Source organism: Epinephelus lanceolatus, chromosome 8 (genome assembly GCF_041903045.1).
Source record: "Epinephelus lanceolatus isolate andai-2023 chromosome 8, ASM4190304v1, whole genome shotgun sequence".
In the NCBI taxonomy this organism is placed as follows: Eukaryota; Metazoa; Chordata; class Actinopteri; order Perciformes; family Serranidae; genus Epinephelus; species Epinephelus lanceolatus.
The window spans coordinates 4,331,817-4,343,168 of record NC_135741.1 but is presented as its reverse complement, the minus strand read 5'-3'; the positions used below and the strand labels follow the sequence as shown (position 1 = coordinate 4,343,168).

General features: G+C 40.0%; 1 protein-coding gene and 2 non-coding genes across 3 annotated transcripts; 1 reads left to right on the top strand and 2 right to left on the bottom strand.

The window, feature by feature from the left end:
* Positions 1 to 294: 294 nt before the first annotated feature.
* On the bottom strand, positions 295 to 7,094 carry ppdpfb (pancreatic progenitor cell differentiation and proliferation factor b). Its single transcript, XM_033629677.2, has 5 exons — positions 6,934 to 7,094; positions 5,079 to 5,174; positions 4,272 to 4,349; positions 1,875 to 1,968; positions 295 to 808 (listed from the first exon to the last, which is right to left on the bottom strand). Exons 2-5 carry the CDS (start codon positions 5,131 to 5,133, stop codon positions 694 to 696), a joined length of 342 nt encoding a protein of 113 aa, XP_033485568.1. The 5' UTR covers positions 5,134 to 5,174; positions 6,934 to 7,094; the 3' UTR covers positions 295 to 693.
* Positions 7,095 to 9,345: 2,251 nt separating this feature from the next.
* On the bottom strand, positions 9,346 to 9,427 carry trnas-aga (transfer RNA serine (anticodon AGA)). Its single transcript has one exon. It is a non-coding gene; the product is annotated as a tRNA-Ser (tRNA).
* Positions 9,428 to 9,648: 221 nt separating this feature from the next.
* trnae-cuc (transfer RNA glutamic acid (anticodon CUC)) lies at positions 9,649 to 9,720 on the top strand. The gene has a single exon. It is a non-coding gene; the product is annotated as a tRNA-Glu (tRNA).
* Positions 9,721 to 11,352: the final 1,632 nt, after the last annotated feature.

The window sequence follows — 11,352 nt, the reverse complement described above, 5'->3', positions numbered from 1 at the left end:
AAAACCAGTCAGCCACTCCCTGGCAAACACTGACTGCCCTTATAGGGCCAATTTAACCAACAGCTGTGGACACATCACTTGGAACATTACTAAATTGTTACCAGAGCTGACACACAGTCATGTTCTTAAACCAGAGTGAGCTGTAGGTGTGCTGGGACAAATGCTGAACTCAAGCTGAACTTAAATTGTCACATTCAAATTCATGTTTTTGCATTGCTAATTGTAAGCTGAAGGAACATTTCTGCTTTACATAACGTGTGTGAGAAGAACAGAGACATGAACCCAACACAGAACTTTAGGCTGCAAGAGTCTACTTTATTGCATTTGCAATCACAGGGTGACAAAAGTGAAAAATGTTTAACAAAGGCATGTGGATGTGTATGCACCACAGTGTCTAAGAAACACAGTATAACAAACACTTAACAGTACAAATGTTAAAAAAAAAAAAAAAGAAAAAAGAACACAAAGGAGCTTATCAGTTGCATTATCGTCCTTTTTTTAAAATCCTTTTTTCTTTTTTCTTGGTAGTCAATAAAAAAACACAAGGTTACAGGAACAAGTAAGGCAGCCTGTCACTACAATGAATAAAAAAAAACTAAAGGCTGTAAACGGGACACCCTCCCGTCACCTAGCGTTGGTCGTTGGTTCAAATCCCCCCCGAGGTGCGGCGTGGGTCAGAGTGAGACTGCAGGATCAGGAGGAGGTGGGGCTTCCTGCTTCGCTGCTCTCACTCACCTGGCGTTGCATCACCATCTCCCTGGCAACGCAGGTGATCTGACCATTTGTTACTGCACCTGTAACCCCCGCCCTGAGAGAGACAGAGAGACTGTGAAAAGCTGTTCTTTCTACTGTTTAACAAAGAGGTGTGTGTGTGTGTGTTGAGGTCAAGCAGTTAAACCTGGACAGATTTCAATATCTACACCAGTGATACTCAACTTGCGGCCTGTGGGCCAAATGCCCCTAACCATTTTCAAATACACAATATACATTTTTTGGTACTTCTGATATAATTACGGTTCCAGGGTGCATGAGACGCATCAAAATAGAGCTTGTTTATTAAAAAGTTTCAGAGTCATTAAGGTCACATCTGAGTTGTTGACCCAGCTGGCCATCTTGTCTGTCGTTAGGGTGAGATGGGTCCAACCCTGAGACCTTAACGACTCTGTAAGGTCTCACACCTACACTGAGTTTAAAGCCTGCGACTCTGCGACAGTCTGTCAGAACTGAAGGTGTAACGTCTTCAGATACTCAAGCAAGTCTACGATATCGCACTTATGATTACCATGACCTGGATGATTGAGTCTTCACTGACATTAAAGGTCATGATCTGAAGCCCTGCAGATACAAATATACACACCTCGCCACCAAGGAGAGATCTGGATAGGCGTGGGAGTGTGTATGATGCATCATGTTTGTGTTGGTGGCTTACAAAAAACGGTGTGACAATTTTGTCATCTTATACATCCCACATGGAACAAGCCGTGGTACACTGAGTGTTATCAATGTCTTGCCAAGCCCTAGTTTTAAAGTTGTTAGATGGCGTGACATCATCCCAAAAGCAACCCCAGGAGCCATTAACTATTTTTGGTGTGTGCGCTGGGAGAACAACTGACTGGGTGCCTTTTTTTGGTCCCCAGTTTCTCTAAAAAACTGGCCTGGACAAGTTAAGGACTAGAGAAGTAGAAGAATGCAGCTCCATGTTGAATCTCCACTGACGTCAGAGAGAGTGGCAACTGGGCATTTTTAGAAACTAAGGATTATGACCAGGATTAAAATAATTCAAGACACAGTGGCAGCATTAGAGGATGAGTCAGCGGTGTGTGTGTGTGTGTGTGTGTGTGTGTGTGTGTGAGAGTGTGTTTTCTGATACGTACTTCTGCTGTGCCTCCTCAGTCAGAGGGGTCATCCCTGGCTGCTTCCCAAAGAAGAAACTTGACCACCAATGGCCAGAGTCCTGCTTGGGGAGTCCTGTGGAGGCAGATAGTGAAGAAATGTTTATACTGGTAACACAGTGCCTACGGTCCATTTAATTCAAATTTCTATCTGTGGAGTTTGTGAGTATTACAGTGTATTAATGTGACATTAAACCCTCCAGGACGGCTTATTTCATTTCTAAAATTCCTCATCAGATTAAAGCTACTTTGCTCTTCGTTATGAGCTGAAGAGAACTACCAGAAACTGTAGTCACACAGACGACAGACAGCAGACTGAACATCACAGTGACAGAGTGTAACACGTTTGTTTGAGCTGAGTCGAGTGTTTCTTCAGTTTCTCTCTGAGGGAGACGTGACTCAGGTTTCCCTCCCTCAGGACTCGCATTTGGCTCCACGTCAAACTGTATGTGACACCTCGAGCAGCGTCCGTCAACAGCTGCATTTACATACAGTACAACTGCTGTGTGCTGTAAATAGTTTCTGGGTCAGGACATGAAATGGTGCCAGTTAGGGACATATGTAAAGTATATATTCTGTTTGTGTACGTGTATATCTGAGCAGTCACCGGTCTCTGCTGAAACAGTCTGACAGTCTCCAATGGAGACTAGTTTCCTATATTTTTTTTATATTTAAAAGACAATTAAAAGAGGTTAGGAAGTATAAACCAATCAATCATCTGAATATTTTTATCTCAATATTTTCAAGTCTCCTCTACAATATGGTAGACTACTAAAATACTAAGCTACTAAATAAATTGTTTTAATAAAGTTAAATTAAGTGCCGTTCTAGTGAGGTTAAATAAAGGGCTGTTATAATAAAGTTCAGTTTAAACTGTCACAGCGGCACTGTAAAACGTGAGGATTTAGTCACCATGAGTGGGAAACAAATTCACAGCTGTTCTGGTTATATATCAATATTTGCAAGTTGCGCTGGTGCTCCATGGTAGCAAATTGCGACAAAATCATTGCAGTCTTTCCATGCGAAAGAGCGAGAGAACAGAAACGCCAATGCTAGTCTCATGTCAGTGGCTTAAAACATCAACCCGTGATACACTGAGTATAATCAACATATCGCCCACCCCTTTACAAAACTAATAAAACTCTTTCCTATAGTTTTTCAGTTGTTTTTGGCTGTGAATAATGCCACGATTTTATCTTTATAGTCATGGTTTTATTTATTTTTTGTTAATTACAATCAAATTGAGTTTCATAAAACTGACGGAATAAACAGTAATGAAAGGCACGTGAGCAGCACAGTCTGCGTACACACACAACCATATTTCCCCTTTCACCTAATTTCATTTACAGCACTGTGGTGTGTGTATGTGTCTATGAGTGTGTGTGAAAATAACAGCACCCTGACACCGTTACAAAGCTGACCCTGCCGACACAAACCCTGAGGCAGCACTTTGCCGTCGTCACCAGATGGGTTTCCAATAAAGCTGCGCTGAGACGCTGATCCAGGATTACTGGTGCAGTCAGGAGATATCAACTGGTGGACCAGGGGCTGGCTGACGCACACGGTTCTTATTCCTGTTAATACTGACATCTGAATCCTAACCAAGGAGCTGAATGGGAAGTTGCTGATGCTGAGAGGACAGTGACTTCTCTACTCTTGACTAGAAAGAGCCAGATCAGACTGGAGCTGGGTTTACATCCAGATGACTCAACCATGGTGACTGTGGTCTGAGGCAACAGCTGACTCAACCACTGCAATCTGAGGTTACAGAAACCAAAGCTCTGCCAGCAGTGTCACCAGATCAGTAAGCAAGGGTATGGTGCTCATTCATGTTAATAAATGTTGAGATGTTGCTCAAACTGCACACAGGATGTGTCTAAGTTCCTAAGACACTCTCCTGTGGTTGCTGTTTTGACTTTTGAGCAGAACACACTGTCCTCTCCAAATTCACAGCCCATTAAATGGCTCATTTATTTACATGAGAGCTGTCTTGCATAATTTTCTGACCAGATTACCCCAAACTCAAAATCCTCTGAGCGGTAGCTTTGACTCAGTTAATTTGGAGAATCAGTGTTGAACCAGTAATACCTCGTGCTGACTCAGATAAACCTGTTATATACGGTAGGACAGACGCATCAATGGTGACATTTTTTAATCAGCTTCTGAATATTGTTCTCAGAAAATAGAAAAAGTGTTTGTCAGGCGACCTCCTCTTCAGACTTAACACTACTTTTAACTGAGATTTAACTTCCTGTGAGGGTCTCAATTCTGTTTAAGAGGTTTTTCTACACTGATTGTGCAGTGCAACTGGAGGGTTTTTTGAGTAAAAACTTTTAATCTCAACAAATGATTCTTTGTTTCACTGATGCAAACACACACCTGGATGGTGAGGGATGACCTCTCCACTGTACTCCGAACTGCCACAGGAGCTGCTACTGGACGTAGAGCCGATGCGCCCTGCAGGAGGAGAGAATGAGCAGAATAAGAGTTTAAGAAGGAGTTTCAATCAAACTAACACGGTGAAATCTAACAGGTTTATTCGTTTTGCATGACATCTATGACGTTTTTCTATTTGTTATATAACCCCAGCCTGAGGTGCACCTCTGTGGTTACAACGCACACTTCTGATTTGAGTCACTGAGACAGGTTACAAGTCTATCTGGCACTCTGGGGAACATTAATAGAGCACATACTGTGTAGCCATCTCACCATGGTCTTGCATTCATGAAGCTACAGATAAGACCTCTTATGACGTCAGATCTTAAAGCTTTTGTAGATGTGTAAACAAAAAAGGGAACACTGGAAGGGCGTCGTCTTGAGAAAACCTTTGTAATCTCCCCCCTCACCCACTACTTAAACAAGTCTGGCTGGAATCTGTCCGGGCCTGACGCAGCATTACACCAAACTGCTGAAGGGGGAATATTCCATTAGTTACAAGACAAAAGCATCACTTAAGGCCCCAGATTCTTCCACCCTGAGCACAGCCCATACATAACAGCCATCGACTTTTCAAACACAAACTAGGTGATTCATTACATTTAAATCATAAGCACTTCAAAGGACCTTATCAAGTGGGAGCACAGTGTAAATCCATCAGCAGAGTAATAGTTAGTCACCAGACAGGACGGAGGAGTCAGTTTGACCACTGGTGTGAGAAGGGAATAAAAAAAAAGGAGAGAGACTCACTTCGGTAGTAGTCAGTGGTTGCCACGAGAGAACCGCCTGCTGGAATAGCCGCCATTCTACTGTAGTTGGTCGCTGTACACTGTGCTTGATGGAAACCTGGAGAGGAAATTACAGTATGAGCAAAACCACACTGGAACATTTAACTCAGCAAAGAACTGGAGATGTTTTATACTCCTTTACAGACAAATGCCGGACATTATGATCGTTTCATTACAATAGCTTCAACTAATTATTAAGTTACATGTCAGTGTCTCATTTATTAGTGTTGTAATGCAGCAGAATAACTGTAGTGAACGTTAACAATTAAAGACAGCGAGAAAGCGCAGCTGGTATCGGCATGTCGATACTGCAGAAAATGAGCACTGAAAACATTTCATATATTCAGAATCAATATGTATCGATAAACCGATATAGTCGACACACATCAGGGCTTTAACTACTGCTTCAGTTCTGCTTCATGTGCAGATGCCTGTTGACTTGTGATGTTTTTTTTGTCCAACCAACAGTCCAAAATCCAAAGATATCCAGTTTACTATTATAGAAACATGCAATATATTCACATATGAGAAGATATAACCACTTAATTTTTGGCACCTCCGTTGAAAAACCAATGATTTAACCATTTTTAATGCAGATTATTTCTCTGCAAATGTACAAGCTGATTAATCACATGGATCGTTTCAGGTCTAATTTAAAAATACATATATTTTAAATCAGCTAGTTGTCTGATCTTTAAACTAATCCACTCTCTGAGCATTTGTGTATAAGTAGCTGAATCTATTGTTTTAGTTCATCTTCTTATTTTAATATTTTTGATATGTTCTATGTGTGTGTAGCATTGAGAGGCTACACGATTTCATTGTGCAATCCTTTTTCTGTAAAATGACAAATAAATGAACAGATAACCTTGTAATTCCGGTTTGTATGAGGCTACAATTATTATTTTTACCATGATCAAATAATCTAGCTATCATTACCTATCCTCTAACAGGTCAGAAATCACAAACAACAGTCACTTTGTTTGTTTGTTTTGCTTGATTAATGGCTTGAACTGTTGATTTCTACACAAAATTGTGGAGATCAGTCAATCGACTATCAAATTAATCAACTAATCCTTTCAGCACTGATTGCATGCAAAAAAATGTCACCCAAAGGATCTGAGAAAAACATGCTGGACATGCTGCAGCCATTACGTGTTCCGGAAAAACAACAAGCTCGAGGCTTTAGTCAGAAACACACAAATAAACTGAGCATTAAGTGCACATAAACTGCTCACAACCAAAATACATCATTTATAAACTCAAAAATATGTCCATATATTTTCTGGTAGCGTTACAGCACGGTCACATCTCCACTGTAGTGACGTCGCCCCATGTTTTGCAGGGGTCCTGTTGTTTACATTAGATGGTCACTGCGCCAAACCGACATTTTGATGTTATTCTGCTACATGACAGAAATGACAGTGTAAGCAGAATCTCCAGCAGACTGTGATGGAGACATGAAGTCTGTTTTGTAGTGAATAAAAGAGTAAAAATCTTAAACTTCCTCTTAAAACGACGACATTTTACCTCTCAAACAAAGACAAAAACAGTCTGTTGGTATTAAAATTAGCAGTTACTGTGAATGTGTCGACACCAGCTGTGATGTGACCGTTGGTACTGTGAGAATTAAACAACTGAACAACAAGAAAAAACTCAAAAACATGACGATAATTCTCCTGCGTTAAAAACAAACCAAAACAAAGACTGTAACAGCTGCCATTAGGACACGCTAGCTAGCTTAGCATCGTTAGCTCGCCCCCCATCCACCACCATTTTCTAACACCCCGCATCATGGGGGGGGGGGGCACCCTCACCTTTTAGGGACCCAGACGTGCTCGATGTTCAGAAGCACCCAATTCAACTCAGTCGGCGAGGCTGGGGGAGTAAACGCTAGGCGACGGGGCCCATTTGAAATTAAGTTTTGGGTAAATGTAACCCTCCAAGGTCCGAACGGATGTTAACGCTGTTTCTTGTTGGCAACAAGAACGGCTCGCGCTTATATAGGGAGGGATGGTGACGTAGGTACAGTGAGGGGGCGGGGCGTGGAGATAACTGCTGTGTGTCAATGTGAGCTCCATATGGTCACAGTGTGTGTGTGTGTGTGTGTGTGTGTGTGTGTGTGTGAGACAGGAGGGGGAAAGACATATTTCTCTTTGTAGAACTGATTTTAACACATCCACAAGAAGATACTGAACTTTGCTTTCAATGACTTCAACAAAATGGCTCCACAACAAGAGGCTTTACTGTGTTTGATGAATTCCACATGAACTGAGACAGTACTTTGACTTTTTCATCATTTTTCTTAATTTGTTTTCCTCTCTTAATTTTTTCCTCTGTTTGCATGAACCCCTGGTATGTTCAAATTTTGGTGTATATAATGTTATTCTATGTAATTACATTTGTTTAATTAAAAAAGTCATTATCAGTGGCGGAAGGAGTAAATTAAACCTTGTCATTGCACAGTCAGTGTTTTAATATTATATCCTCCTCACACTCGGATTTTTGTTTGGTATGCATTTTTAATTTCTCCTAGCTATTTGGGATCAGTAGGACCTGATAAGTATAAAAAAAACTAACATTGTCAACGATAATAAAGTCCCAGTGTCCTCAAATGAGACAGTAAGAAAGTCCCAATGTTCATCAACAACCTGATGATGAATTCCCAATGTCTTCAAACTTACAGCATCATAAGGTTTGTATGGCATATCAGACAACAAACATTTTTAATCATAAATAAACATCAACCATTACATGTGATCAGGTTTTGCACCTTGTCCACTCTTTTCCTTGACTTTGCAGAGATGGCTACCATCTTGTTTTTATATCAGATTATTGTATTGTGGTCTTACTACTATTAGATGGCACAAAAAAGTGTCCATGAACGAGGACAACAGGTCTAAGTTAAACAGAATGAATAATGAGGTCCAGTAAATCCAGAATGTGATGTCCTCATGTGGACACGGGGTCGTAGAAGGATATATGATGGTTTGGGATTAATATCACTGCTGCATTAATGTGTATGTTACATTTTACCACCAAACTGTTGGCAGTGTTGGGGATTAACTAGTTACATGTAATTAAAGTTACAGTAACAGTTACTGAGGAAAAATAATATAATTATTCACCATGCAGGAATGCCTTTTATTTTATTTCTGACAATTTTCAGCTTTATTGCCTGGTTTAAAACATTTGTTAGAAAGTTACATTACTTTGATGAAGTAATTAAAATAGTTACATTCCTTATTACGGTTTAACAGGGTAGTTAGTAATCTGTAACCTAGTGAATTTCAAACGTAACCCTCCCAGCACTGACTGTTGGGTAGTTTAATCAGCAGTGAAGCATCATACAACATATTCCATAAGATCATCAGATGTTTGTAGCAGTGGTGTCCTGTGAGAGCCGCTATAAAAAGTTAACTTTCATTAACTCAGAAAAGTGTGTGTTAAACACTTCTGGTATCCTCCTTTTTAATTGGGTTGTTTTGTTGTCTTTTTGTATTTACTTCAATTTTTTTTACTCTTTTTAATCTTTTGTATTCTTTAATCTTTTTCCATTTATACAGTTAAGTTTTGATCTGAACTTTTGATGTGGTTCAAACCTCAACCTAAGTTAATATACTCTACTGTACTCTCTGCCCACTCACTGACTGTCTCCAACACTGAGCACTGTGCATCGAGCGCCCTCCTGTGGTCACATCTATGAATTACAGTAGTGTATTACAGTAGTGTCCTCAGGGATGAGGACACTACTGTAATTCACATCTATGAATTACAGTAGTGTCCTCATCCCTGAGGCAGTGCAGATAAAAATAGAATAAATATAGATGAGTAAAGAGGAGCACATACATACATATGTTTTTGTTCGCTGTAGTTGTGTGCAGATAGACACATGTTGAAAATCCTCTTTTGTCATCTGTCAAAACAAAAGCTGATCAAGTGTCATTTGTTAGATCGGTGTGACTAAATTTACTGAGATGTGCATCATTTATTAAGCATGAATCCTCGACAGGAGCTTTTAAGATTTGACAGAAGTCAAGATATTTTTTAGTTATTTAGATTCACATGGTAGGAGTTACTGTTTACGTTCGCTGTGACGTTTTGTATGAAAACCACCCAACGCTTTGTCCCTGTTTTTATATGTTGTATATATGATTTTTAACACTTTCAACGAAATCTCGGTAGAGTTTTAGGAACACTAGATGCGTGATACAGACAAAACATTATTGCGTTGTCGGCAGGATTCGAACCTGCGCGGGGAGACCCCAATGGATTTCTAGTCCATCGCCTTAACCACTCGGCCACGACAACTTAATACGTATATTTGTACAACATGAGATCAAATCTCGCGATATCTCGTGATAAAGGAAGAGAGTGTATTTTAGCTTCCGCTTTGAATCAGAAAATTAGCTCGCTGACAGAAAATCGTTGACAGTTAACTGCTTGAATTGAAAACTCCTGACTAGTCATACGTTTATAGTCCATGTGAATCGTGACTTTATAATTCAAAAGGGACACACTGTCCTTGACCTTCCCTGGTGGTCTAGTGGTTAGGATTCGGCGCTCTCACCGCCGCGGCCCGGGTTCGATTCCCGGTCAGGGAATTACCTTTTTCGTGCAGGACACTTTGTAAGTGGGGTTAAGTGTGTCTACTGAACAAATTATGTGTGATAACAGCCGTAGAACAACTCGTTTTCCATGATTAGACCCAAAATGGACTAAATTCAGTTTTGGCTGATCAGTCTGTGTTATCCTTTAGGTCTGGGTCAGATGCTAGAGGGAAGGATACAGGATCTTATTTTAGCATCCCATGGCTGCCATGTTGTGTTTTTTCCTTTTAAATAAACTTCCAAAATCATTAAATGTCACTTTGTGCCACTCATTCACTTCACTTCACAGGAAAAGGTGTTTTCTTTCTTTGGCCGCATCAAATTTGTAACATAGACCTGGCTGACACCTGCACGACTATAATCTATTTAAATAAAATGTTATCAGAAAATCACAAAAATATCTGGTTAAATTTAGGTTTTAGAACAAAAAAGTAAGACAGTAGCTTCAGTTTCTAGCTTCAGTCATGTTTAACTAAGTCAAATCAAAGTCATTTATAAATTCTGAGTTACCTTTTGCAGCTTTCAACTTGTAGAAAAACTCCTGCATGCTGCTAACCTGCAAAAATGATTTTAATGCGGATACGTTTTGATAACTACATCTGTGCTTGATGAAGGTCTGGTTCCCGAAATGTGGCAGCATTGAAATCAAAATTTTTGCAAGTTGGAGTTAAAATCTGCCTGTTCCTTTTCCTATGCGTCTGTGTGGAAACAGATGTGTGAAGTATTATTTTGTTCCAAGAACAGATTTGAACCAAACACCAAGTCTTCATTTAAAGGAATGCTTTATTGATATCCAAACATATACAACAAAACCAAAAACATGTTTTTTAATTAATTCACCACGATCTTCCAAATCTGATCCCTTTTGATATTCTACATCAGCTAGGCCCAGGACCTAATAATAAAGCTATAAGTACTCTACTGTCCTCCAGCCTCTGCAGAGCACGCTCGCTGTGTGCTGTGCTTCCCACTGACACCCAACACCAAAATACACCAACCTTTTCTATCACTCAGTCTCCTAAAACTGATCGCAGCTTTAAACAGGCGACAGCTTCACTGCAAAAAAAGTTTCATCCTAACACGTCATTTAATTCAGTGTTTAAAAACTAAAATTTTCTTGCACAGAGTTCGTCGCCCTGCACGAAGCATCACGCACGAGGTGATTTTTCCACTTTGTGTAAGAAAAATATGACTTCAGGAGTCAAATCTGAAGTAAATGAGTTTAGATTCATATTTCTTGTAGTGTGCATCTGCGTTTTTCATCTTGGCAAAGCAGAAATCAGAGTCCATGAGATTCAGAGGCAGAAAAAGAGAGATTTCTGTAACAGATATTCAAACATTGGCAACTTGCTTTTAAACTGATGGCAAATCATTTGTACAAATAACAAATCTTCTCTGAAAGTTCTCTGAACAGAAGGAAAAAGCCGAAAGGAAACACGACAAGTCACCTAACGGGAATATTTTAACTACCAAAAGGATCAACACAAAAAACAAGGCAATACACGTATGATACACTGGCAGCAGTTCTGAAGCTGGGAAGATTTGTTTATGAGCTGCGTTACTGTTTGATCACTGACGTCCGGCTCAGTCACAGAGAGCTGGTTCAGTTTCACCTGCTCATCTGTT